This window comes from Lissotriton vulgaris, chromosome 6 (genome assembly GCF_964263255.1).
Source record: "Lissotriton vulgaris chromosome 6, aLisVul1.2, whole genome shotgun sequence".
Taxonomy (NCBI): Eukaryota; Metazoa; Chordata; class Amphibia; order Caudata; family Salamandridae; genus Lissotriton; species Lissotriton vulgaris.
The window spans coordinates 1,846,916,171-1,846,943,328 of record NC_141694.1 but is presented as its reverse complement, the minus strand read 5'-3'; the positions used below and the strand labels follow the sequence as shown (position 1 = coordinate 1,846,943,328).

Here is a 27,158-nt window from a genome sequence, read left to right as displayed (position 1 = left end):
CTACCCCACTCAGAGCTAATGGTTGTGACTGATGCATCATTGCTGAGTTGGAGAGATTATCTGGGGTAGATGGAGATCAGAGGGATCTGAACTCCGGTTGAAGCCCGCTTCTGTATCAACTTGTGTGAGTTGTTTGCAGATCGTTTGTAACTGCAAGCGTTCCTCCTGTCTATCAACGGGCAATGGCTGCAGGTTCTCATGGATAGCACTGCATCCTTGTGGTACTGCAACAAATAGGGCAAAGTGGCATTGTGTGTTCTGTGTCAAGAGGCTGTTCACCTTTTGGAAGTGTCTAAATCGCCGGGCCATCTCTGTTCATACAGCACCTGGCAAGATCTTGAAACGCTAGGGTGGACAAAGTTGCTGACGTTGCTTAGTGAATTACGAATGGCGGTTGCACTAGGAGGTGACACAGGGCATTCGTTGGGAGAACCCTAGCTTGATCTTTATGCTAGTGTAGAGAATGTGCAGCGTCCAAGCTTTTGCATGTTTGCATTCCCAAGGTTGATCTCACTGAGAGACCCCTTTTGCTTCATTTGGAGTTTGGGACTCCTGTATGCCTTCCCACAACTAGCTCTTCTGCCCTAAGGTCTAAAGGTCAGAAATGACCGGGCCCAAGTCATCATAGCGGCTCCATTTTGGGGGAGAGGCGATCCTCTAACCCAGATTTTGTATCCATAATTGTTTCTCCTCTCATTAGGCTGCCCCTTCAGGAGACCCTGATATTGCAGCAGCAGGGCACAGTTCTGCACCCAAGCCTGCAAAGTCTACTCCTCCATGCTTGGAGACTAAGCAGCGGCAGATGACTGCTTTCGAACTCCCACCCAAAGTAGTGTGTCGTTTTGACAGCCAAGTGTCCCTCCACCAAACAAATCCACCCAGAGTACTGGTAGAAGCTTGTTGTAATAACTGTGCCTATAAAGGCTGGATAGTTTAGAAAGAACGCCTGAAATATCCAGCCTTTACAGGCACAGTTGTCTGACTACCTTCTATTTTCATATTTAGCCTAGCAATGCCTTGCTGTGGCAGCAGTTGAGGGTTAATTGTTCACTCTTTCAGCCTCCTTATATTTACCTGATCAGCCGCCTTTCTTTAAATTACCTGTTGTGATGTGTTTTCTCAAAGAAAGCATTCACGTGTTCCTGCTAACCTGATTTGTGATGCCCCAGTTGGACCTCAATCTTGTTCTCGCTTTCCTCATATGCACACCATTTGAGCCAGTCCACAGCTGCTCTCTAAAAGCTCTCCCTGGAAACTTCATTCCTCATAGCAATGACCTCCGTGCTCCACTTGAGTGAATAGCACACAATATCCATGCAGCAACCGTACACCAGTTTCTTTCCGGACCAGCTGCAGCTTAGAATACAAGCAGCATCCCTCAAAGGTTGTCACGCCTTTCCACATAGGGCAGTATCACCCTCCCAGCTTTCTTCACTCCACCTTATCCATCCAAACAGGAAGCAAGACTATTGTTTAGATCCTAAGAGATTTCAGAGCTTATACATTGATCACACCAAGGAACATTGGGTGGATCATCAGATCTTTGTAGGGTTCTCTGAGGGCGAAGAAGGGAAAAGCTGTGCAGAACCTGATAATCTTTAGATGGATTGTTCTATGCATCAAAATCTGCTGAGGATTGGACGAGAAACAGCTGCCAGAAGCCCAACGGGGATTAATCCATTTGTGCAAAGGCTGCTTCTACTTCCAGTGCCAGTGTTGGACATCTGAAGGCGGCTACGTGGGCCATAACACGTTCACGAAGAATTACTAGTTTGAACGCCACATGTGGTGGCAAGGGCCCTTTGCCCATTCTGCCCTGCAGGTTTTCCTGGTCCGTCATTCCACAGACCCCCCCCCCCCACCTGGGGAAGTACTGCTTTGATAGCCATTCAGAAGGTGAAGAATCCGTGGTTAGAAGTATCCATCAGAGCAACAAGTTACTTACCTTTTGGTATTGGTCTTTTTGGTGGGTATTATGTCCAACTTCAAATTCCTCACCAACCCACCCTCCTGCTCGTTTTATAGATGGAGTTAGGTAGTCCATACTAATAATAATAAGATTCTGATTTAGAGATCTGCAGACTGGCACAATCTGGTTACCCAGGCTTCACATGCTGAGAAGGTATTGAAAAGAAGCGGACATCCATACATGGAGGTGGGGGCCAAATTCACATTCGGGCAGGACAGACGTGAGGCGGAGCTGCAAAAAGCTGCCTACTGACATACAAGGGAACTGCTGAGAAAATTCTCTAAATCAAGTCTAGCGCCTAATGGTATTCACCAGATGATTCATCTGCTGCTAGTAGGTCTATCTACCAGAAAGAGCGTTATGGAAGGTAAGTAGCTTGTTCTTTTGTGGCTTCTCGTTGACGCCTATGTTCTATTCAGTATTGGGGTCTCCTTTGCTTGTTTTATTTTTTGTTTTAGATCAAAATGGTCACGCTACCTATCATGATCTTCTTGTCTCATCACAACTTCTATGAGCAGACCGAGATTATCTCGTTTGTGCTACTAATCCTCTCTTGCTTGATTGTATGATCTCTCACTTTAGTAGATAGTTTTCTTTGTTCCCGTTAACATCTGAATTCTCTGGTAGCTTTGGTTTCTCTTGGAACTTCCCAGTGCTGATTTTTCAGGCAATGAAGGGATGTGGATGTACTTTCACAGGAGGTGTCTGGGCCCTGGTCCTCGTCACTGTGGCTGTTGAACTGTAGAACCATTTAGATTTTAAGAAATCAGTGAAAGCTTGAATATTCTGCTACTAGGAGACTGGAAACTTCTGCAGCACTTGAACATATCTCAGCAGCTCACTTACAAACCTCGGAGCCAAAACAGTGTGTTACCTGCATTTATAATTGAGTGGAAATAGCTTGCAACATTTTCCGCTTTATGTTTACATTCATACTAATTGTACTCCTGCATTCTTTGGGTTCCTGCTGTTGGTGAAAGGCGTTGATAGTAGTTCAGACACACTGGTTTTGCTTTCCTTCTAGTTCCTCATGCAGGGAGTTTCTGGGTTAGTGCAAACCGGTATCTGTTTGGACTGCTTGGCACGCGATAAAGGCTATTTCTCCTACCTGGAAAGTCCCAGTGTGTAAAATCTTATCAGCTATGTCAACTGTTCCTCAAAGTGTCCTTGGAAAAAGCACTCTTTTCCAGTAAATGTTGTTACTTTGATATTTGAAGTTCCTTTTCTCCCCTGGGCTGGCATACAGTTTCCACAGTCATACGGACATTCGAATCCTCATCGCTGTCCCCCCAGTCCTCTCTGAGGTGAGGCTCCTGGCCTCCAGGGTTAATCCGCATAGACACTTCAATACACATGCTTCACCCCTCCTGCTGAATGCTGGGTTCATGTACATAATCCTAGACACCAACCATTACTATACGTTATCTGAGATTAATACTGGAATTGAAAAACACAAAGAACTGTCCATCAGACAAAACCTTTATTACTCAGTAGATTTACTTAATCAGGCCTGTATCTGAATATTGAGACTTTAAAGACTTTGGTGTGGCCCTGCATATTCCTGTTCTGATCTACAGACCTGTGAATCAATCAATCAAAGCATTTCTAAAGCGTGCTACATACCCGTGAGGGTCTCAAGGCGCAGGGGCGGGGGCGCTGCTACTGATCGAAGAACCAGGTCTTGAGCAGTCTGCTGAAGGCCAGCAGGTCCTGGGTCTGTCGTAGGCTGGTAGGGAGAGCGTTCCATGTCTTGGTGGCGGGGTAGAAGGACCTGCCACCGGCGGTGGTTTTCCAGATACGAGGGACTGTGGCGAGGGAGAGGTTGGCAGAGCGGAGGCTGCGGGTGGGGGTGTGGAAGCTGAGTCGGTCGTTGAGGTATGTTGGTCCGGAGTTGTGTAGTGCTTTGTGTGCGTGGATGAGGAGTTTGAAGGTGATCCTCTTGTGGACCGGGAGCCAGTGCAGGCCTCTCAGGTGGGGTGTGATGTGGCTGCGTCGGGGACGTCGAGGATCTGTTGTGCCGAGGCGTTCTGGATTCGTTGCAGTCGTCTCAGGAGCTTGATTGTTGTTCCTGCATAGAGGGCGTTCCCATAGTAGTCTGCTAGTGATGAGGGCCTAGGTAACGGTTTTTCTCTCGTCGGAGGGGATACGTTTGAAGATCCTGCGGAGCATTCGGAGGGTGTTGAAGCAGGACGCGGAGACGGCGTTGACTTGCTTGGTCATGGAGAGGGTGGAGTCAAGGATGAACCCCAGGTTGCGTGCGTTGTCGGTGGGTTCCGGGGCTGTGCCCAACTATGTGGGCCACCAGGAGTCGTCCCAGGCTGATGGGGTGGGCCAGAGGATGAGGACCTCTGTCTTGTCTGAATTTAGCTTCAGTCTGCTGTCCTTCATCCAGTCGGCGACGGCCTTCATTCCTCTGTGGAGGTTGGCTTTGGTGGTGTGGGGGTCTTCGGTGAGGGATATGATCAGCTGGGTGTCGTCGGCGTAGGAGATGTTGAGGTTATGTTGTCATGCGACGTGGGCGAGAGGTTCCATGTAGATGTTGAACAGCGTCGCCGCAGATGAACTCGGGGGTTTTCGAGCGGAAGGGGGGGAGGCGGACGCTCTGGGTTCTCCCGGAGAGGAAGGATGTGGTCCAGGCCAGGGTCTTCTCTTGGATTCCAGCGTCATGGAGGCGTGCTGATAGGGTGCGGTGGCAGACCGCGTCGAAGGCTGCTGATAGGTCCATGAGGATGAGGGCGGCTGTTTCTCCTTTGTCCATCAGGATCCTGGTGTCGTCGGTGGCGGTTATGAGGGCAGTCTCGGTGATGTGGTTGCTGTGGAAGCCGGATTGTGAGGGGTCCAGGATGTTGTTGTCTTCGGGGTAGCGGGTTAGCTGTTTGTTGACTATCTTCTCTGTCACTTTTGGCGGGAACGGGAGCAGGGAGATGGGTCGGAAGTTCTTTAGGTCCTTAGGGTCCGCCTTGGGTTTCTTCAGTAAGGCTTTGATCTCGGCGTGCTTCCAGCTTTCCGGGAAGGTTGCTGTCTCGAAGGAGATGTTGATTGTTTTCCGTAGGTGGGGTGCGATGGTACTGCTGGAGATGTTGATTGTTTTCCGTAGGTGGGGTGCGATGGTAGTGCTGGCTTTGTTGAAAACGTGGTGGGGGCAGGGTCGGAAGGGGATCCGGAGTGGATGGAGTTCATGCTCTTGATGGTGTCTTAGTCGCTGACGTTGGACCAGGCGGTCAGGCGATTGGTGCGGGTCGCAGGGGTGGTCTCGGTGGTGGGTGTGGGGGTGTCTGAGTTGAAGCGGTCTTGGATGTTGGTGATCTTGCGATGAAAGAAGGTGGCCAGGGAGTCGCACAGGTCCTGTGATGGTGGAATGTCGTTGGTGTTGGAGCAGGGGTTGGAGAGTTCTTTCACGATGCTGAAGAGCTCTTTGGTGTTGTGTGCGTTGTTGTCTAGGCGGTCCTTGAAGGTGGTCCTGATGAGTTGGTGGTGTCTGCGTGTCGTTCTTGTGGTCTGTGTGGCTGTCTGGTGTTCGGTCGTGGAGCCATTTCTTCTCCAGTTTCCGGCAGGTGCTCTTGGAAGGTCCAGAGGTCTTCGGTGAACCAGGCGGCTTTCTTGTTGGTGTGGTTGGTAGTGGGTATCTTGAGAGGGGCGAGGGTGTTGGCGCAGCCGTTGATCCACTGTTTGAGGTTGGTGGCGGCGGTGTCGGGATCGGCAGGTGGTCTCAGGGCAAGGGTGGTAGTCAGTTGGTCCTTGGTGACCTTGCCCCAGCAGCGGTGTGGCAGCTGTTGGGTGTGGTGGTGTGTGGTAGGTTTTCTGAAGGTGAAGTGGACACATCTGTGGTCTGTCCATTGGGGTTCGGTGGTGTGGTTGAAGGAGACGTGAGGGCTTGCGGAGAAGATGGGTTCCAGCGTGTGTCCAGCGGCATGGGTGGGTGTCGTCACCAGCATTTTGAGTCTGAGGTTGGTGAGATTGTCGATCAGGGCGGTGGAGTTGGCGTCGTCGTTGTTGTTCTGGAGGTGGAAGTTCAGGTCCCAGAGGAGGATGTAGTATGTGGAGGCGAGGGCGTGGGTGCTGACTAGGTCGGCGATGGTGTCGCTGAACTGTGGTCGTGGTCGGTGGTCTGTAGACGAGAGTTCCTTAGGGTCGTGTTTGGGTCGGTGTGGATCTGGAAATGCATGTGCTTGGCGGTGGTGAGGGTGTCGTCGGTGTTGGCCGAGACACTGAGGGTGTCTTTGTGGACGATGGTGATTCCCCCTCCAACTCCGTTGGTGCGGTCTCTGCGGGAGATCTTGTAGCCCTCAGGGATGGCTATGGCGATGTCTGGTGCTGAGGTGGCGTTCAGCCAGGTCTCAGTCAGGAAGATGAGCCCAGTGCAGGACTGCTTGAGTGACAGACAGATGTGTGAAGGGCCAAAGGGATCCACAGAGTCCGGTCACGCAAGCCCCAGCAACCTTCTTGGGAAAGATCTGGTGCCCACGTTCACCCATGCTCATAGTAACCACCAGTCTTCATCTGGTGATCCGCTCATGCAGACGGCCTGTGTCTTAAAGTCTGCTGCCTGGGGTGACTAGGAGCACCTCTATCTTGTATATCTTTCCACCGCACAAAAAATCATCATTGAAACCTTTTAAAGACCCTTAGCAGAAGCCAAGTCATGCCCGAGATTCCTACTTCAATATAAGTAGGATACTAATTAGCCATGCTGCCTTCACTCACTCCCTCCCTCCTGAACGATAATAAAGGCTACACAAGTTGCTCTTGTCTTTAAAACGAAAATAGCTAACATGTCTCGACATTCTCCCAATTTTCAGTGACTTGTGGTCCGCATTCCTTCTGGCTGTGGCAGAAACCGTGTTGCTATACTAATTAATTTGATTTACTGGGCGTTACGCTCATAATTCCTTGTAGCGTTATTACCGAGGAACTCTGCGAGATTATACGGAATTATGTGAGGAGTAATTCTGTGTTTAGCCCTATTTCTTAGAGCAAAAATGTCACCTCGCGTACAAAATGGGTGCGAGGATTTATTTTACGCTATGAAATAGCCCTAAATGCAACAGAACACACATCGCTTGCAGCTGTTCGAGAATGGTAAATGTGCTCGTGGGGCAGAACTGCTCCCGACCTTTAGCACTATTTTCTTAGCGCCCAATGCACTTTTGCATCCCAAATTGATGCGAGGAGGGTTTGCATCCCTTCCTGTGCCCTTTGCAGCTGTGACCCGAGGAGTCTGGGCTCACGTTGGCGTCATTAATCCGCGCCTTTTAAGACTGGGACAGGCTGTTGGTGAACGACGGTTCCCGTTCCTGTCGCTAGGTGGCGGAGTAGGACCAGATTTTGGTCTTGGTTTGTTCCCGCTTTCTTTTTATGCACGAGTCTTTACAGAGGCTGCTTCACTTTACCGCCCCTGAAGTCCAGCTTCTTGCGTTACTTTTAAACCCCCCCCCCCCCCCCCCCTCCACCTTCCCTGTGCCTGTGATACACAGCGACGCAGAGCATGGAGCATAAGATACTTTTCACCCCTCTTCGTTTTCCTTCTCAAATCTCCTTATAAGTCTGGCCATTTATTGCTTAACTTTCTCACAAGAGACTACGGTTCTGATCCAAGTTAATCATGTGGGGGACTTGCCCCCCCCCCCCGTGTTTCAATTTGTAAGTCTTCATAATGTGATGTCATTGTTTGAATGTTCTTTATAGATAAGGTGTGCATTGCGCCGTCTAGTGTCCAGTTCCTTGTTTGCATCTCACCCTCGCTTTGGACACTGGTTTCTGCCGCTGGATCCCTCTCACAGGGCTCTTGTGTCCCCCACCCCACCCTCGTGTCATGTTCTCCTGCTTCTCTCAGCAGTGCACCGGCCGCTGCTCAGGCTCACACTTTATGAGACATTGTATTAAATAAACAAAAACTGTACCCAGCAGTGGCAGCTACCAAGGATTTTCGGTTGATAGCAAACCAGGACTCTGCTGCCCCTTTCCCTTTTGTCTCGAGGTTGAGTGTACCGGAATTTAGCAGAAACTCTAGCATTAGAGGGATCTGTGGTTCATGTCAATCCAGCTCATCCTGCGAGCCAGATGGCCCCTGCTTGGGTGCGTGGTCACAGGCCGTCTGGCTTCTCAGGTGCCCAGTTCTGAGCCTGTCTGCAAGGGTCCTATCTCATCTCTGCATTACTCCAGCTGCCTCTTTCCATGAAAAGCCCCCTTGCAGGTTTCTCCTGCTGGTGCCCCGTGTGGGAGTCTGCCAAGACTGTCTTTCGGGCTGCACATCTCATGGTTCACCATTTACTCCCATAGGTCCCTGGAGGGTATTCCGCGCACATGTGGATGAGTTCAAATAAAGTGTGGCATTGACAGTCCATTGCTTGGTTTTGTTTTTGTGTAGGAAGCTGGCGCTCAAGTACCACCCGGACAAAAACCCAGACAACCCCGAAGCAGCCGATATGTTCAAGGAAATCAACAATGCCAACTCCACCCTGAACGACGAGACCAAGAGGAAGATCTACGACGAGTACGGCTCCATGGGGCTCTACGTGTCCGAGCAGTTCGGCGAGGAGAGCGTCAAGTACTACTTCCTCATGTCCAAGTGCTGGTTCAAGGTGAGGCTCAGACGCGCACAGGTCCAAAGCTGTGGGCACCACTGGGTTCATGGAGCAGGGAAGAAAGGTTTCTATGTGGGTCCTGATTTCAGAGGGATTCTTGGCACCTAGACACCTGCTCGATAATCGTTTAATTTTAGTTTGGCTGCATCAGGTTTTCACTAGTCCCCATATGATATGTCCACTCATGTTCTAGGACACTGATACTCGTCGTACGGCCCAGGGGCTACATGCGGCTCACTGGGCCCTTTTCCGAGGCCCTCCTTGTGAGCATGCCATTGCTGTCTGAAGCCTGAGCCAGTGAAAGCAGCCACTTTCATGTCCGTGCTTCCCTGTTTTATTATCAAAATGCAAACATACAATTTAATACACATGAGGGGTACTGCAGAAGCATACGAAAGAGGCCATTAACACATTTCGAAGGCACTGTAGTATATATCGTATTAGTGTTTTAAAATGTAAATCATTCACTTATTTCAGGATTGCTTTTCTAGTTCAACTTTTCTCAGCTGATTTTCTCAGGTTTGTAAAACACACAAATAAAAGAAGGAAATAACAATACACTGAAGTGTATGCTTTAGGTAGATTTCATAAGAAAGCATACATTTGTTGTTTTCAATTTTACTTTGCATCTACAATTTCCCTCCCGCCCACCTTCCCACATCAAGGCGGCCTTTGACAAACCCTAAAACTTTACCTGTGTCCCCTTAGGGAATATTTGCGACTACCCCTGTTCTTGGCCTGACAGTGATAGACAAAATAGCATTTTGCTGTTGATGTGCCTCGTTCGCTCATTAAAAAGTCAATTGAGTGTCTTCTTTATAATTTGGTGCCACCCAGTGGAGGTTTCCTCGTGTGCTTCCTTATTTTACTTTAAGGAAGCGGAGGCTCTGTACTCTCCTTGTTTGGTCGAGTCTGGTAAGATGCAGATCTTAGTGATTGTGCAACTTAAACAGCAATGTAAAACAGAACATCTGACAGATAAATCAAAAAGCAAACTAGAACTGCGACAAAATGGTGCAGGTGGAGAGTCGGAATGCTTAGTTTAACACTACTAACCATGCATGGGAGAGGGATTGACAAAGGTAGAGAGCCAGATTATTATTATTATTGGAGTTTTCTATAGAGCGAACTAGACCCGAAAGTATCAGAGCCCTTTACACGAGCACCAGTTACGTTACAGACGGACACATTAATTTTTGTTAGGCACGGGGGGATTAAGTGATTTGCCCAGAATCACAGAATGTTGAGCGTCCCTGCTGAGCCTGAACCCGGTTCCCCTATCTCCGAGGTCGACCGTCCTAGCCTTTAGGCCACATATGCAGGTCTCCCCGAATCAGCGACTGTACTCAAAAGTATCTATCGATCAAAGGTAATCAAATAATTGATGGTAAAAAATCTCTTATTGGCCTTTCTCACTTAGAGACAGGCTGTGCATTTGTTTTGGTGACCGAGTTAGGCCTGCTTTGTTTCCAGGTGCCATGATGGAGAGTTAAAGATGCAACATGCCTTCTCACCAGGGTGCCAGCTGCCTCAAAGAAATATAAATGTTTGCAATTGGTTAGTCACCAAATATAGAGGTTGCTTTGGAGCCAGTCTAGACTTTAATTGATAAATCACTTAACTTCAAGGTGAGAAAATATTTATTCTTTCCTCATTCCAAAAGTGTATGTTTTTGAAGCACTTGTGTTATCTTAAACACTACATTTTGGGGCAGGCTATTTTATTCTGTGTAAAAGAATTCTAAAATGACGTTCAGGATGCTTTCTGTCACAGACTCTGACATCAAAGCACTGTAAATAAACACATCCTTGTTCGCCACTGCACCAGTCAGGATTTAGTTCTGCGTCTCTCTGGTCATGCACAACGACATCTGTAGTGATCCATTCATCCATCTGGGCTTTCATAACTTCAAATATTACATTTCCCATCCATTAGTTAAACTTGCATGTATTTTTCATTTAAGATGTGTTCTGTTATTTCATGTACAGTTAACCGAAAGTGAAAGACAAAATACTGAATATTTTGGTCTTTTAAGCCGCCTTTTTGCCCCCGTCGCCACACTCACTTAGTACTGCAGCCACTGTAAATGAAGACCAGCCAACAACACACCTGTGGCTCTTCCAGGCTATTTTCATTTCCAAGTAAATAGAGGCATTAGCGACCCTCCCTCCCTCCCCTCACCTGAGATCCACAATCCATCACTGTGGTCTTGGTTAAACTGGCTTGCCAGTCTATCTTGTCTCCTATCCATCTCCATTGCTCCTCTTGGATCCTGTGACCCCTGTCGTCCTCTGCCACTGGGGCAGCAGAACCTGTATGGTCATCACCGCCCACTGTGCTGATTCCTGCGCACACACCACAATGCTGCCCATCGGCCCAGAGCAGGGGTGTGGAATTTAATAAAATATCTACTTGTCCATGGGACAGGTTGCTTTATAAATCAACTTGTCCTGTAACTAAATCCACTTGTCCCTTTGGTGCCATGTAGTGCACCGTCAAATAATGGCAGCATTCTCATTATAGAGAGCTCGGATAATAGCCTCTCTGGTTATGTCAGGCTCAGATTATAGAAGGTTTCTAATACTAGTGATTTCTTTATATCTACCCATTCATCTTTTCATTCACCTACTGATATCTAGCATTTCACCTTTACATTGGTATACATTAATTCTTTCATCAGACTTTCCCCATTCTGTTTGTCCATCCATCCATCCATCCATCCGCCCATCCATATTCAAACCTACTCATCCATCCCCAACCATATCCATCCATCTCAGCAATCGACCCATCCTTCCGTTCATTCATCAATGTACCCTTTCACTCATCCATTCTTCCACTCATCCATCAATTTACCCTTTCACTCATCCATCAATACACCCTGCAACCATCTATCTTTTCACCCTTTCCTTCATCATCACATCCATCCACCATCCCCATCACTCATCCATCCTTTCACTCATTCCTCCATTTAGTAAGCCAGTTAGTCACTCATCCATCCATCCATTCATCCACTCACTCTCCGTTACACATTAATTATGGGCCTTTGACTGCTGAGCTGCAGACAGATGAGGCCCATCAAAAGCTCCACCCCCACTGTAGCTGCTAAAGAGAGGGGTTCACAATGCCCCGGTCCAAACCTATCCTTCCAGCTCTAGATCTATCATTTTAAATTCATTCATCCCTCCTTCCTTCCACTCATCCATCCATCCATCCATCCTTTAGCTCATCCATCCACTTTCACCCCCTCTATCCACCCTTTCACTTATCCCTCCATCCTTTTGCTCTTCCATCTTTCACCCCCATCCTTTTCCCTCATATCCATTCACCTTTTCACTCATCCCTCCATCCGTCCTTTTGCTCTTCCATCTTTCACCCCAACCATCCTCTTTTTTTCCTCCTATCCATCCACCCTTTCATTCATCCCTACATTCACCACCCTTCTACCCATCAATCTATCCATCCTTCCACCCAGCCATCCATACACCCACTCCACCATCCATTTATCCACTCTCTCATCCATCAAGCCACGCTTTCATTTAACCATTCATCCGTCCACTCATCCATCCACTTTCACCCCATCCATTCATTCACCCTTGCACCCATCCATCCATCTACTCATCCATCCTTACATCCATCCTTTAACTCATTCATCCATGTATATATCCTTTCACGTCAATTATGAACCTTTGTCTGGACCTGCAGAAAGAAGAGGCCCATGAAGAACCCTACAGCTGCTGTAGGGTGTTCAGATGCCCCTGTTGCACGCATGAAGTGAGACGAGAGGCCCAGTGCAAGGACAGACATGAGGGTGTGCCTGAAGACTGCATGAATTCCCCATGGGGAAACTATTGAGCGTTATTGTAAGCCCTGGATGATGCAGGATATGAGAGGCCAATGGGGCGGGTCAGGGGAGTCAGAGGGGGGTAACAGAGGGGGGTGGGATTAGCTAATTCAGGCACTGGGTGAAACATAAGGTGCACAGTAAAGGCAAAGTGCAAAGGAGGGTTGAGCATGATGATAAGGAAAAGCATGTGCTTTACTGCAGGCCCACGGAGGCGAGGGTGAGGAGCGATCCTGGGTTCCGATTGAGGCCCAAGGGTGAAGCACAGAATAAAAGGCAGCGGGTCACAAGGTTCAAGTCTGAGCAGGAGCCAAGAGGCCGATAACATTACCTTCCAGTTATGTGAGTGTTCTGGCGCTGCAGAAGCTCCGTGTTCGTTTTGTGCTCTAAGAAAATGAAAGGACTAGGGGAGGGCCTGAAAGCCACAAATGAGCCTCTGGGAGAAAGCAAAAAGACTCCAGTGCTGTGGAAGTATTATACGGAGCTGCAACCTTGAGCTCAGCAGAGCTTCATCATGTTGTGCTTCTGCTATTGGGAAATTAAAATGCAGACCCCAGCTTTTACATTTACCCTTTCACTGACAATAAACTTTGCAGAGCTACTTATTAACTGGCTGTGACCAACAGGGTTTAACAGCTGTGTATCAGATTACCGTAAGACTGTCTACTTGTCCTTTGGACAAAATAGAAATGAAAACCTCTTGCCCTTGTAAGAAATCTTGATGTCTCGGGCGTCGGGAGCTGGGAATTCCCCACCCCTGCCAGAGACTTAGGAGAGGGGGCCACCAAGAAGAATCCGGCTGCTGTGAGACCCTTGAAAGCTCACAGGTTGGTATACCTGACCCAAAGTCACTTAAGCCGACTTTTCCTTGATTTCGGTAGGATCCATGGTTCATCTGTAAATGTTGCAACCAGATGATCTTCAAGCTGGTCCGGACTAAGCAGCCAATTGGGCTTGGCTTGCTATGACCCCTACTCCACCCACACCTACCCTAGATTCCTCATTTTAGATAACTCTGTGATCAGACTGCTGAAACCACTAATACTCCTTCTTTTAACTTTGATGTCAGCAAATCTAAGAGCGGCTATTCCTTAGTGGCGACTGGTGACATGGTGAGACGTAAACGTTGGGCATGACTTTTATACAGCGAGCGACGTGTACAGGTTCAATGAACAGGCCCGGGATCCAGGGTGGGTCCCTCTCCTGAGAAAGAAATGAAAAAAGATTGCCAAATGGCAGGTGTCAAAGCAAATGAATGCAGCCGTAAAGCAAGGCTTATAAAGCAGTGGGAAAGTATAATCTTGAAATATTAAAACGTTGAAAACGTCCCCATATCTTACTGCATTATTATGTTGAGCAGTTAATGTAATGTGTAAATTGTACAGCGTGTAAAATGTATGCTTGCCCACTGTCTTGCACTGCGTGCAGCATTAAAACATGGTCTAACCACCAGGCTTCGGGAAGCAACCACAGCTGCTGGCTGCAACCAGGCATATAGAAATATGTGCAGACCGGTCTTTGAGTGAGATGAAAAAAGTAAGGGGTCTCTATAAAGGAACATGTCAAACACATTTCTTTGATTCCCATAGTGAGCCAACCAACCAGTATTTTGGTTTACTGGTTTCTCTCTGAGATGTAATTGCATCCAGATAAATGACATAACAACTGATCTACACCTAAAACCTTTCACTACGATTGGCTTTGTCAACGGGTGTTGGCTGTTTAAAATAAATGAGTAACAACAATGTTTTGTTAGAAATGATTAACATTGGAAATGTTTCAATTCTGAAATAGTGAGTCTGTGAATTAAATAGCATTGAGGCCTGTGGAAGGAGTTTTGGCCTTCAGTTATGTGTGCTTTGTTAGATATGTATCCTCTTTTTCTCTGCGTATCTTTTTCATCTGCACATCTTCAATCCCCTCTTTCCTCTTCAACATCCTCTTTACACTCTTCCCTGAACGCACTTCTTTGCATCTGTCACTTTACTGCCCCAAAGCATGCACTGCACTCCCTTAAATGCAAGCACTTTATTTTCTCTTACTTTTGCCTTGCAAATATTTTGACATGTGTACCTCCCTCACATCCACAGAATTGCAGTTGCAAATGGAATACATACACATTGTTCTATGTGCTCCACAGAAAAGCCAACCCACTGACGCACACTTTGTTTGGCTTCAGCCTTAGCGCCTGCGCGCTCAATCAAAGCCCCTCATAAACACCTAGTTTGGCTCAAGCTTCTAAGTATGCACAGAAAAAAATACAGATAAACAACCACATTATAAAACTGCTCACTCTTGGGGAATGCAAGATTAAGTAAAGTATGAGAAATAAGAGCGGAACTAAATCACTGAAATGTATTGTCTAAACGTTTTTAACATTGTTTGCAGGTCAATCCATGTTTTGTCATCAGTGTTAACTTGAGGGCATAAAGACACAGGCAGATTTAATGTCACACATCAGAGCACAGATCTGTCCACTGTAAGCACATATTTCTCGACTTGCTTAACTCCGATATTCGGATCAACTTCGTAAGGGAACAAGAACGAACGCTGCTCGTTATTTGGATCCATTTCACGGTGGAACAAATGCTGCAGCTCCACTTCTAAAGGTGCCATCAACATGCAGTCAGGGCCTCGGCTGTCACAGTGGGGATGGTTCGCGTGATGAGGGGTCTCAGCATAATCTACAGAACACAACATAAGCTTGCAAACACCTACCATTACAGAGAACAAAGCACCAGGTCAGACGTGCTTGCATCCACTCTCACGTATGACGAAAAGAGTGGGATCTACGCCTTTGAATGTCAGACATCACAGTAACGCAGAGATGAAGTCTGACGCCCAAAACCATGACGCTAATTGTGTCACTGGCCCACAGAGTGCATGCAGCCATAGACCCGATGGCAATGAAGGTCTTTTAAGCAGAAAGCCCTGCGTCCTGCATCACAGTTCTGAAAATTGATTTACTGCCTGGCTTCCGTCTGCTGCTTCAGAGCGAGGTGGGACAGGCAGCCTGGAACAGACCGCCCAGCCCAGACTTCAATACATTGATTTACTTAGAGATACAATTGTATCTCTTAATCTATTTATTTAATATGTTATGTAAATGTTTAGGAATTTCAGAGGGGTGCAGTCCCACAGCCCTAATGGAGAAACCGCCCCTGCTATTCCTCCTTCCTTTCCACCAACCAGAAACTTCACCACATTGGCATGGTTTTGATGGGGTTTCAACTTGTTAGCAGTTGGATGACCTTGTATGAGGCTTTAGATGGGAGTGATGATTGGGGAAGTAGATGCTTTAGGTGTAGATTTTGTACATGACCCTACTGTGCTATTCATCCTCTTTTGACTGAAGGTAAAGTTGAAGCCACGCATGGTTGGATCTGGATATGAAGAAGATGATATTCTATTTGCAATGATTTCTCTGTTATGTCTATACTGTAAGTGACTTCATAACACAGCCCTGGCTACGGTGGATTAAAGAGCACAAAAATGAGGGCTAGGGAGACGGGACATGTGGGGTCTGTGAACTCCAAAGCCTTTGTTTTTCTGCCTCAGGCACGTATAGACAGGCCCTTGTTGAATCTGTGTCTGGAGTGCCAGACCTCACCTGCCGGATTTTGCTTCCTGAATCTTGATCACATGACTGCTAAAGATCCTGTGGCCCCAGTTGTATAAAAATACCTTAGTCCTTCATTCAACAACACGCTGTGAAGAAGGCACAGCACCCAATAGTCTTGACCACTGACTGCTAGCGGGCCCAGACTAGTGCCTGTGAAATGCTTTCCAAGGTTGTAAATCTGCTACTGCTTATAAAACAAAACAGAACAGTGGAGCAGACTGACCACCTGCCTTCAGATCATTGTGGGTTATGCTTCTAGTCCTGGACTTTTGTGCAATAGCCTAATGCATTCTGGGTAATGTAGACTTCCATTATACTAAACCAACTAATACACCTAAAATAATAATTTGTAAGTGAAAAGTTCAAGACTGGAGGCAGTGACTGTAACAAACTCAGTGAATTGGTTTTCCTAGCTTGGAGGCAGTTTACCAGACTCTTCCTCCGGCCGCCTTCCTAACACCCTTTAGATCATGGCCTTCTATCGTAAACCTGCAATAAGAAGCCAAACTGCAAAAAAATAAATTGGAGAAAGCTGATTTGCTTACGGAGTAAAACTCAATCTTGTGATCATTTCTGCATGGGTTAGGCCGAAAGTATCCCTCTTTCCCCCTCTAGGCTCTGCCTTTTCTGGGGTAATCCACAACCTGCATATGGCACTTGCTCAGATTAGTTGCCCAACCACCTCTTCGAGTTCTCACTACCTGAAAAAATATAACCGGCTGCACATCAAACCCTCCTGCAAAATTAAGAAGCCAAGGAATTTGTAGGCAGTCTGCTATGGAGGAAACCGTTTATTAGCACTAAAGCTCACTTCTTCAGAAAGCAGCAGACTGTTTGACATTGTAGATGGAGCAAAGTTTGACAGCCTCAGCAGTAAGTAAAAGTGGGAAGAGGAGCTGCATTTCAGCTGCAGCAATGAGTACCTGCATCTATTATTGATCTTTATCTCTACAGAAGTTTTTGACATAACATCATGGGCTGAATAAGAGATGGGCCCCACCTCTTACATTTATGACCAGTTTTACTGTCTTCCGCTATTTCCCTATCTGCTATCTGTTGTTTAAATCCTCTCTCACTGTGGCAATCTCTCTCACTGTGGCAATCTGTTCCAATCTAGGTCTGACCTGGGAATGTTGAAGTGAAGCATCTCATGCCAGGATCTCCTGTGCCGTGATCTGTAGCTGCGTGCGTGTGCGCAACGTTCATTAAGTTGTATGTCTTTGTTGCAGACCCTGGTGGTGTGCTGCGGTATCTTCACAGGCTGTTGCTGCTGCTGTTGCTGCTGTTTCTGCTGTGGGCGATGCAAGGGTCCTGAGGAGGACGAATCCTACAAATATGTTAATCCAGAGGACTTGGAGGCGCAGATAAGAGCTGAGGAAGGTGAGTGATGCCCATGTGTTGAGCAATGAAGTGGCAAAGAGTGTTGTCATCTATTGTGCACATACCCCACTGCAGATTGATTTGTGTTCCACAAGAAACCTGTAAAAAAAAAAACGTAATTTCTGGAAATGCAATGAAAAGATTTTTTGATAGACTTCTAAGTGCAGATTCCTCGCATTTTGAATAGTCTCACCAAATCTATAAAATCTTTAGAGGTACACGTGCATGCCTGCACGTGGCACAGATGGCTCCACATCAACTTTGATCTGTGCAGCTATGAGGCACGAGGCCCTATATATGCGCCATCCATGCATGTTGACATCAGTTCGGGTTTCTGGGCCAACAGATGTGGGTCTGGAGCTAGCCCTGTTCTCTTTTTTCTCTTTTTTTAAATGTATTTATTTTATTTTTTTATTTTATGCTTTTACAAAAGAATTCTACCAAAAAACAGTGTGCATCTACAGGATTTAAACCTTGTGGGGAATGTCACAAAAAATGTCTGACTGACCCACATGAGGTTGCCTGTGGTGCAAGGCCTGCAGGGATTGTGTCTAGATTCACCCTTGGGCCTTTCGAGACCAGGAAGCAGAGTTCTTTGTGGTGAAGCACCGCAAGACCCTGCAATGGGATTAGTCGAAGTGAAAGGGTTCCCCATCCTAAGCGGCCTTCTGCAGGAAGTCTTCTTCACAATCCAGGTCCTCGGACAAATCCAAAAAGAAGTGCAAGTGGGACTCTGACCCTGTCTCTGACCCTGTCTCTGCCACTCTGCCACCAAGAAGGTTGAGGGTGTCATTGTGTTTCCAGACCATGCTCCTGAAGTCTCTACTTACGAGTCGATTCCAGACACTGCAGCAAATTCAGGATGTCAGCGAAGGCTTGCTGTAGCATTTTGGAACATAACTGGTTCCTTCTAGCACACTGGCGTGCCGCCAAGGAGTTGAGGCCACCCAGTTGAGCTTCCACCACCGTTTCCTCTTTCTGCGCCAGTTTGGTTCTTTGTATTCACACAGGAGTCCGGACTGACTTTGGTACTGGTTCACTTCCCAGCGCCACAACCTAAGCTTTAACGATATCCGCTGCTGCCAAAGCCATTGACTCTGAACAACAATGGCCAACCCATAGTGCTGTCCGATGCGCAGGCCCTTTTGTTAAGGCACATGTTTTTCACGAGTTGCTTGGCACATACTCCGCTAATGGGGCTATGATGCAGGGGGATGACATTGCGCACCCTTACCTAAAGGACAACTGGTACGGGGACCACCAAGATGCCACTGATCTGTATAATTCCCCAGACACTTTTCTGTATCAAGAAACTAAATAAATCCCAGTGATACAAGAACTGTCATGACTTATTGTTACATGCATATATCAATAATAATATTTTTTTTGTCACAACAATATAATATCCAAAATCCTAATACACATTATTTTAAAATACAATTGTCAAGTTGTATAGGATTTATTTAGTCTCTTGGTATGGAAAAGTGTGCAGTAAGATATCAATAATAGATAAGGTTTCTTTCTTAAGGTGTGATAAAGGTTTTGACATTTTTTAATTTTGAAGTGTATTTTACGGTATTGAATAGGATTTAACTTTTAGATAGCTTCTAAGGGAACAATAAATGGAGATATTGAAATTTATATGGTTGTATCAGAGGACAACTGTTTTCACACAAGCGGGTTTCATTGCATGAGTGACCGGGTTAAGACAGTTGAGTAAATGAGTCTTGGGGCATAACAGAATTGACGCATGACAGATCATAGATGGGATACACAAGAGGGACCTAATTTTGTTGCTAAGCCTATATAGGTCCACACATGTTATATCTGACACTGATGCGGAGCCGTCTGCATTGCCTGCCGGTACACATAGGTACTGTTAAAGATTTTCTAGATCCAATCCGACACCTAGGGGAATATTTAAAAGGTGAGGAATCTGTGGGTCTATAGTCTCCCTCAGAAGGAGGGTTACCGAAGGTAAGTATCTTGTTCATGTTTAAAAATGTGTGCTTATTTTATTTGAGACACCTAGTAAAACCTTTTTGTTTTTAAGCTTTTTTTTTTTACAGCTTATGATAGGAGATCAAGTATGGACTGCAGGAGTATTGTTATCATTCATCCTGTAGCCTACACAAGCGCTTGTCTTCAATGAGCCTCGATAACAGCAAAACAATTTGTGGCTACACCTCCACCATATCTGCTTATTCTCTCCTATATTGATCCTTTTTATTGTGCTCTGGCTCGCGATGAACCTTTGTGCGCTCTCTTTCGCTTCCTTTTTATTTCTCTCTTACACCCTCTCTCTTGCTTTCACTATCGTTTTTATTTAGTTATTTTTTCAGCGTTATTTCAGGCTATTTTGGTCTTTTGCAGCCTTCATGCACTCCCTGGTTTATGCTGCAGAAGATCGGAATCAATTGCTGTGTACCTTGCAGGCAGTAAATCCCAAGATGATCACATACATGCTCTTGCTAAGGTTACTAACACCAGCTCCATTCTGTGCCCTTCATCTGCGCAGTAGTTGTCTTCACCACTGAAAATGCTCTGTTTCATAGTACCCAAGTGGCAGCTGAGCCTCATTTCTTAAGTGGATTCTTTTTTATAGCGCCAAATTGGGTACTTGGTGTGGAAAGGTAAATTGAGGCTCCAGACCATCCTTTCCGCTTTAGGTTAGCCTAGTTGAGCAGTTAGGGCCTCGTTCATGAGAGGTGGTTTGGAAGGTTGAGCCAGGTACTGTATAACGCATTTAGTGTCGCACTATATACTGATCCTCAGTGATGGTTGGTACTTTAGTAAGAAGATGCCCGTTAATAAATGCTGTTAAATTGTAGACCAGTAATATTTAGATAAACTGTGAAGTCACAGGTTTCTAGTCCTAACTTTTTAAAGAAACGAACCCTGACGTTGGGTCTTCTCTGCTGATGGCGGACCGGGGCAGTCTTCTGTTCTGCGATTCATATCTCTTGTTTGTTTTGGTGGATGATATCTATTAGGATATGCTTGGCTAATGTTATCGTAACGGTGAGAGGTCAGCACCATGGGTAGCTCCGAAGCTGTAGAGTGCTGAAAGTTTTTAATGCTGGCATGGACGGAGGTATCTTTGAGGAGACGTTCTCCGTATTCACAAGCAGCAACATCTGGTACTACCCTAGGGTGCATACTGTCAAGTTGTCCCTAAATATAAGTATATTTTTGGGTTAATGTGTGGTATAATCCAACGTCCAGTAATTAAGTATTAAAGTATTGTCACTAGTTTGTTCTCCATCATTGCTGGCGAGCTGATCGTATGTCTGGGGGGCTTCCGCTGGGGCTCTGTGTGCTCAATGAAGGTTTACAAAGACCGTTCTCGAACAGGCAAGCAGGTCAGTAGACCCACTGTCATATCATCTTCAGACCGAATACCAGGCTAGGAGCGATGAGCAGCGTGGTGCTCTGTGCATCTAGCAGTTCCACAGAGGACAGGTCGGGTTTAGTACTGTGTTTTTGTTTTTGTTTAGGAGTTGGACTTCAGTTTATATTCACAGTTTGGGGCAGTTTACTGCCTTCGCTTTCCTTTGGTTTTTGAATGCCAGCCAGACCATTCAGTGGGCATCTTAAAATGTTTGTCCCACTCTGGGGTCTCGGGAGCTTCATGGGATGGATATACTGTGTATTCTGTGATAAAGAGAGATATGCGTAAAACATTTGTTATATGGAGTTCCTTTCGCTTAGGGCAGAGCAGCCGTCTTGGCTTCTTCCCTCACTCTTTTCGTACTTCCTTTGTAGGGCGTTTTAAGTATCCTCCATAGATGGACTATGCTCTGTATTAAAGTGCACGTTGATAGGTGCCACAGACTGAAATCCATTTCCATTCAGGATCTTTATTCCGATATGAGTATGTACATAAAAGATAGACAAATATTTAAAAACATTCATGCACTTGTGTATCATCATCATTATTATAGAGATAATCAATAAAAGTCTCCATGTCACTCCCTCATTAAAAACCTCAAAAAGTGGTCATTGTAAGCCGAGCCTGCACAGCGATTTTCAGAAACAGTTCGACATTGAAGATACATTCCTCATTGTTCAACTAGAGCAAAATATTGTAAGCTTGTCTAAAATCAGTGATACATTGACTCTTAATTAATGGTAATAAAATACTTTTAGTGTACAGTGAATAAAAATCACAGAATGATAGTGTAGCGTTGATTGGCCCAATCTCCCATTACACGGACAGGAGTTTAAATTTGTTTGAAAACTTAATGGGAAGCTTAACAGATATTTATCCGTGTCTTCCCTGAGACTGAACAGCAAACTACGCTCCCATTACCCCATCAGACTTTTCAGATACTTTTGAATTGGAGTGCGCTTGACATAGTTTATGTTCAGATAGGCTATCTCTTTTGACTCCTTCTGCAATCTCTCTGCATGTGTGAATTTTAATCAGGCGGCCTGCAGCTGTTTTTTTTTTTTTTTTTTACTAATAGCTTGAGGGCCTCCTGGATTCTCAAACCGCTGTTGACATCCTACCTTGCGCATGCATGTTTCCACCTATGCCAACCAGTGGATGTCTCTGCCTTTATCGTATGAGTGGCAGTCTTTAATAATGTCTCTAGTGAGACCTCCCTCCTTATTTCTCTAAATTGCAATCCATATCAGTGATGGGCGGGCACCAATATAATCCTCAACAAATGGGATAATCCGTTCACAGTGACATACAAAATGCAAACATGAAATCGGTGCCCCCAAACCTTTCTGCAAAATCTGTTCTTCAAGTTGTATTTGGTGACAATTATCAATACCCCAAACTTTGGCCCCATATGTGGCAATTGGGAGACATTGTGTAAGAGAACTACGACCCCAACCCCCTTCCCTAGGATGAGGTAAATTAAATAGGGAGATGGTTCTGGAAATTTTGCCCCCACTGTATGCTAATTGTACTTTCCATGAGCCATTATCGGCAAAGATCATTCCCATGTAAGGAAAAGTACTTGTGCATTTTAAACTTGATTCACTCACTTTTAAGGTAGCCAAGTTGTACTTCTTTGGGCCGCAAGACATAATAAAAGATTTGTTAAAATTGGTGCGCAGATCTAATGATGCCATAAAATGTACAAAACCACGTATTAATTGACAGAGTGCCTTCGGGCTACGAACCACTAGCACGGCGGCGTCTGCATATAATAAGGCTGATCAGGAAGAGCCTTTAATCTTGGGGCAACTGGGATAGTGGTGAGTAAAATGGGGTGACAGTCATTTATATACAAAACAAAAGTAGGACTAAGACCCATCCTTGTCTCAGACCTATGAGGATACCTCCCCTTGAATAATAATTCTTATTTTTGCTTTCATGCCCCTGCGCAAATATGTGAAAAAGTGCACCAGTGCGTCATCCGTTCCCAAAGATATCAGAATAGCTTTGAGCGGTTTACACTGCCAAATGCAGTGGTCAAATTCATAAAAGCTAGATCTATTGGGATGTTTTTGGCTGTGGTGTATTTGCCTATTAGCAGATTGAGGTTGAGGCACTGCTCCACCATGCCAACCTTAGATCTGAAGCCATACTGACTGGGATAAAGTATTAACTTCTCTTTTGCCCAGTGTTGCATGCGGTTGTATAAGGCCCTACCTAAAATTTTTAATGTGGTGTCAATTAGTAATATAGGCCTGTAACAGATGGGCTGAGAGCGATCCCCCTTTTTAAAAATAGGCTCTATTATAGAGGTTGAACATGTATCTGGTGGGGGGGCAAAGCCAGTCTATTAAAAGCATTCAATAATAAAGGTGCCCGGAAACCGTGATTGTATTTGAGATCATCTATTGGGACCCCATTGGTGCGGGGGCCTTTCCCCAATGCTCTGGTTTAGTGCCACCTCTTCCTCCAAGGACAGTTGTACTAAAGCAAAATTTGGGTCTGGCAGAGTATCACTAATGGGGCGGTCCAGGGCGTATACACTAGTGAAGTGTGCCTCCCAGGCCTGGCTTGTAATATTGCAGCTAATCTTTGTCACTTTCTGTTTGGATCTCTTTTACAGCAGCCCAGAAGAATTTGCTATTCTTATCATTCGTTGTCGTGGCTAAAGAGTCCCATTGCTGATTTAAAAGTTCCGCTTTCCTGGCTGTAATAACCCGCTTATACTGCATACAGGATTCCGCCACAGTTCGGGGGTTCTTTGGGGATGCCTTAAGTGCTCCACGCAGCTGATGTTTAGCGACGCAACACTCCCAGTTAGACCATTTAGGCCCATCAGGTAATGGGTTAGTCGGAACCATGACCTATTTTTTAAGTCGCAGCGATGAGCAAAAGCTACGGCTGCTGAATTAACGAGGTTGACCTCTTCATAATCACTTTCTGAAATAATTGGGCAGGTGATACAGCTCTCCATTTCAATCTCAGACCATCAAATGAGGGGTCTAGGTGCCGACCCCCCCAATCTCCCTATTACATAGGGATTTGTGTGCCATAATAAATGTTACTTCAATAGAACTGTGATCGCTGTAATTAGAGTGGGGGGTCACTCGACTATGTAGCAAGAAATCTACATGGTTAGAGGGTATGAAAATATAATCAGTTATAGATGTTTGGCCTCGACCCCCAGCTGTCAGAAGTGTTCAGTGCCACTATATGCGATGTCCATAACATTTTCCAGGTAGTGGGTTGCCAGGAGGTGTGCCAGCTCGCATCCTTTAGCATCGGAGCTATTTAGCTCATTAGGAAGATCTATAATATTGGGGTTAAAATCCCTTACATTTGCTAGCGAAGGGTTGCTAAGACTTAGTCTTGTGTTAAAATATCCCCATGTATAGAAACCTGCAGACTGGCCACTATCCCTCATGGTTTTCTGTAGGGAGAATATGTGTTCAAATAAAGTTCTACAAAATTTGTATTGGGCACATTATTAAAAACATTATTGTAGAAATTAACTAGATGTATAGGTAGGCCTTTTTTTATACCTCTCTGTAAAGAAGTTGGCGTAGTATATCTCTAAGGCCTTCACTCTGCCTCCTGCTTTGATATATTCACCCCAATCGCCAATCCCCCATATCGCAGGCCCCAGCGCTTGATGGAGTTTGCTGGGTTGTGACAAAATACAAATCCGCTTGTGAGCGTCCTTCGTCAGCCAGGTCTACTGCAGCATCAGCACATCATACTTGCTAATAAAAGAAAGAGAATCAGAGCATGACAGTTTAGATTGTAGCCCGGCTATGTTCCAACTCAGGATTTTTCATATGTAATCATTAGGGTTTCCTGTTGTGCATGAGCCGGGCATAACCTGTAGAACCTGTTCAGGAATCAGCTTATTGGGTGCAAAACTTTGCCTGCCAGGGGGCGTAGATCTCAGTCAATCCGGCCCCTTCGAAACCCTCTAGAAAGATAGCAAATCTATTCCCTTGAGTGGGGTTAAATGAAGGAATTAAAAGCATCCTTGTTGACTGTTTGTAAAAGTAGCCTTGACTGAATTAAAAATGGCCTTTTTAAGCTATGAAATCCTTCAACATTGTTTATCACAGTTCTCATGTGTTTACAAATGTACAGCTCATGAAGTTATTCGAAATTTGAAATTTAGTCAAAGATCTGAAAAGTTATACCCAAAAAACGAGTGTAAACTAGTGTCGACCATCATATTGGTACAATAATAGTTCTATGCATATGAAGGAGTATAAATAACTGGTCACTGTGTAATCTAGTCTTGTAAGGCCACTTCTGACGTATTGACCAGAAAGAGTGCGAGTGGTTTGTAAATGTTCCCTGAACTCTGACAAGCTGTCTTTTCTGTATTTTTACATTCTATGTTTTCTGAAGCAGTGAAATGCAAGTTGAAAGTGGCATAACCGTGAATAGTGCTAGTGCTGCATAATAGTGTCCTCTGCAAATTTGTAGGTTTGTCGTTGGTTTTAATCTAGAATTTCTCAGAATAATGCCTTTTCTGCAAATTCACGGATACATCGTCATCCCTGTGAACTTTGGGTTTTGAAAACATTGTTAAGAGTTTTATGAGCAGACAAACTGCTCCTCTTTTTTTCATCAGTGTATCTCTGCTGGGTTGGATTTTTTCGTGGGATTTTGGTGGATAAAACAGGGAATGCAGGGGTTAGCCAAAGGCCAGCTCATGAGGCGATGAAATCTAGATGCTTTTAGTGTTCCATGAGCACTGTAGTCTCCTGTTTGCATAGAGGTCTTTTGGGTGTTACTTTGTAGGTTTTGTTTTTAGGGTGCCATTTGAAGAAGGCTTCACATTGCTTTGACCAGCCATTGTTTAAAAAGATAGGTCCACTAACACATTCACAAATTCAGGGTTTCCAAATATAGCAGCACAACACATTGGAATTTGCAACACTCCATGTATGCGCCTTGATGATGGAACATAGTGGAGAAAATAAGTGTTTGTTCAGTTCTTCTCATCTTCTACTTTGCATGCCTGGAAGAGTACTTTTAGGTTAGTGCAGTTTAGACTCCCCTGCTGTGCATCATTGCCAGGGTCATTAAAGTGATGCAGCAGCCAGCGCCAAGATGCGTGTTAAGCTCAGGAGAGCTGCAGCTGATGTTTCGTATCTTCCAAGCTGTCCATGGACTGCTGTCTGGACCTCTTGTGGTGTAATTATTTGGAACCAGACCTTCCCTTCCCGCGTGGAATCCCTGTATGTTCTTTTTTTATGGCTTGTATTTTTCCTCCAGTGAATTTCCCAGTAGTGGAGGTACCTCCCATTTTCTGGTCTGAGCGTCGCTCTGCTGACCTGAGTCACTCAAAGTAAATCTCAAACTAAACCCAAGGGTAGTTACTGCGTGTTCATTGCAGGCTACGAAGTGACTGGCGTTGATGGCAGCATGATTATAATCCAGAAACTGAGGCGTTTTACCTGAAATCTAATGTTGAGATTACCTTTTGGCTGTCCCTCTTCATGGTCCATCAGATCTCCCATAAGTGAGGTCTGTTACCGTTACTCAAGTGTCTAGTGTAATGTCTGGATAGTCTTTGGTATGTGTTTTACTGTAACTGTTTGGATGTTGATGTTCATTTGGGACAATCGGAACAAGCTGAAGATCTCTCTGTAGATTTCCTTTGTCCAGGTTGGACACAACAGCCATGCAGGTCCCTGTGTCCTCTACCTAAAACTAAAACCATCCATTTTAGCGTGGAGGCTTCCCTCCCCCTCCATTTTTTCAGTGTTGGTTTTCCCCGCTAGAGTGAAACCTGCCCCATGCTCTGCCTGTGTGGCTGGCTGCTAAATCACAGCAGTGGCCTGCTGGGACTCTGTCTGGCCCAGATTAACAAAATATCTTGACCAGATCTGACAGTGAACTTCTTGCTCTGAAAGCTAGGGGGATGCCTTTCTTCGTGATTGAGAAATAATTTTCAATTTGAAAGCAAGCAGATCTTCAAATGGATCTGCTTTCCCTTCTGGGCATTAAGAGTTTAACGCTGGCCTCTTGAGTCAGTAACTAGAACTCCAAGTGGCCTTCAAGATGAGCCTGTGCAGCAGTTGCTGTTGTATGTCCTACCTCAGGCCAAACCTAGATTCCTGATGACTTTTTCACTGTAACTTTGAAGTTACACTTGGGCTGCCCTGCGAGGATAGGAACTTCCGACTCCTGCAGAATCTATTCTGTATCCAGCTTCCTGAAGCACCTTAGTTGAGGACACCTAAGTGTACAGAGACCTCAGAATTGCCCTCCGATTCCTATAGCCCATCTGGGAAAAACAACACAAAGATGAACACGCAGACCAGCACAGAGCATCCACCGGGTCGTGGAGCCATAGAGAATTTGCCCTGCAAAAT

General features: G+C 45.6%; 1 protein-coding gene across 4 annotated transcripts in view; it reads left to right on the top strand.

The window, feature by feature from the left end:
• The window catches only part of DNAJC5G (DnaJ heat shock protein family (Hsp40) member C5 gamma), a 188,950-nt gene that overhangs the window by 145,158 nt on the left and 16,634 nt on the right, over positions 1–27,158 (top strand). For all 4 annotated transcript variants that reach the window (XM_086928154.1, XM_086928152.1, XM_086928153.1 and 1 more), the window contains exons 3-4: positions 8,337–8,550; positions 17,246–17,396. In XM_086928154.1, the coding sequence (XP_086784280.1) occupies positions 8,337–8,550; positions 17,246–17,396 (365 nt within the window). The remainder of the gene's footprint in view (positions 1–8,336; positions 8,551–17,245; positions 17,397–27,158) is intronic.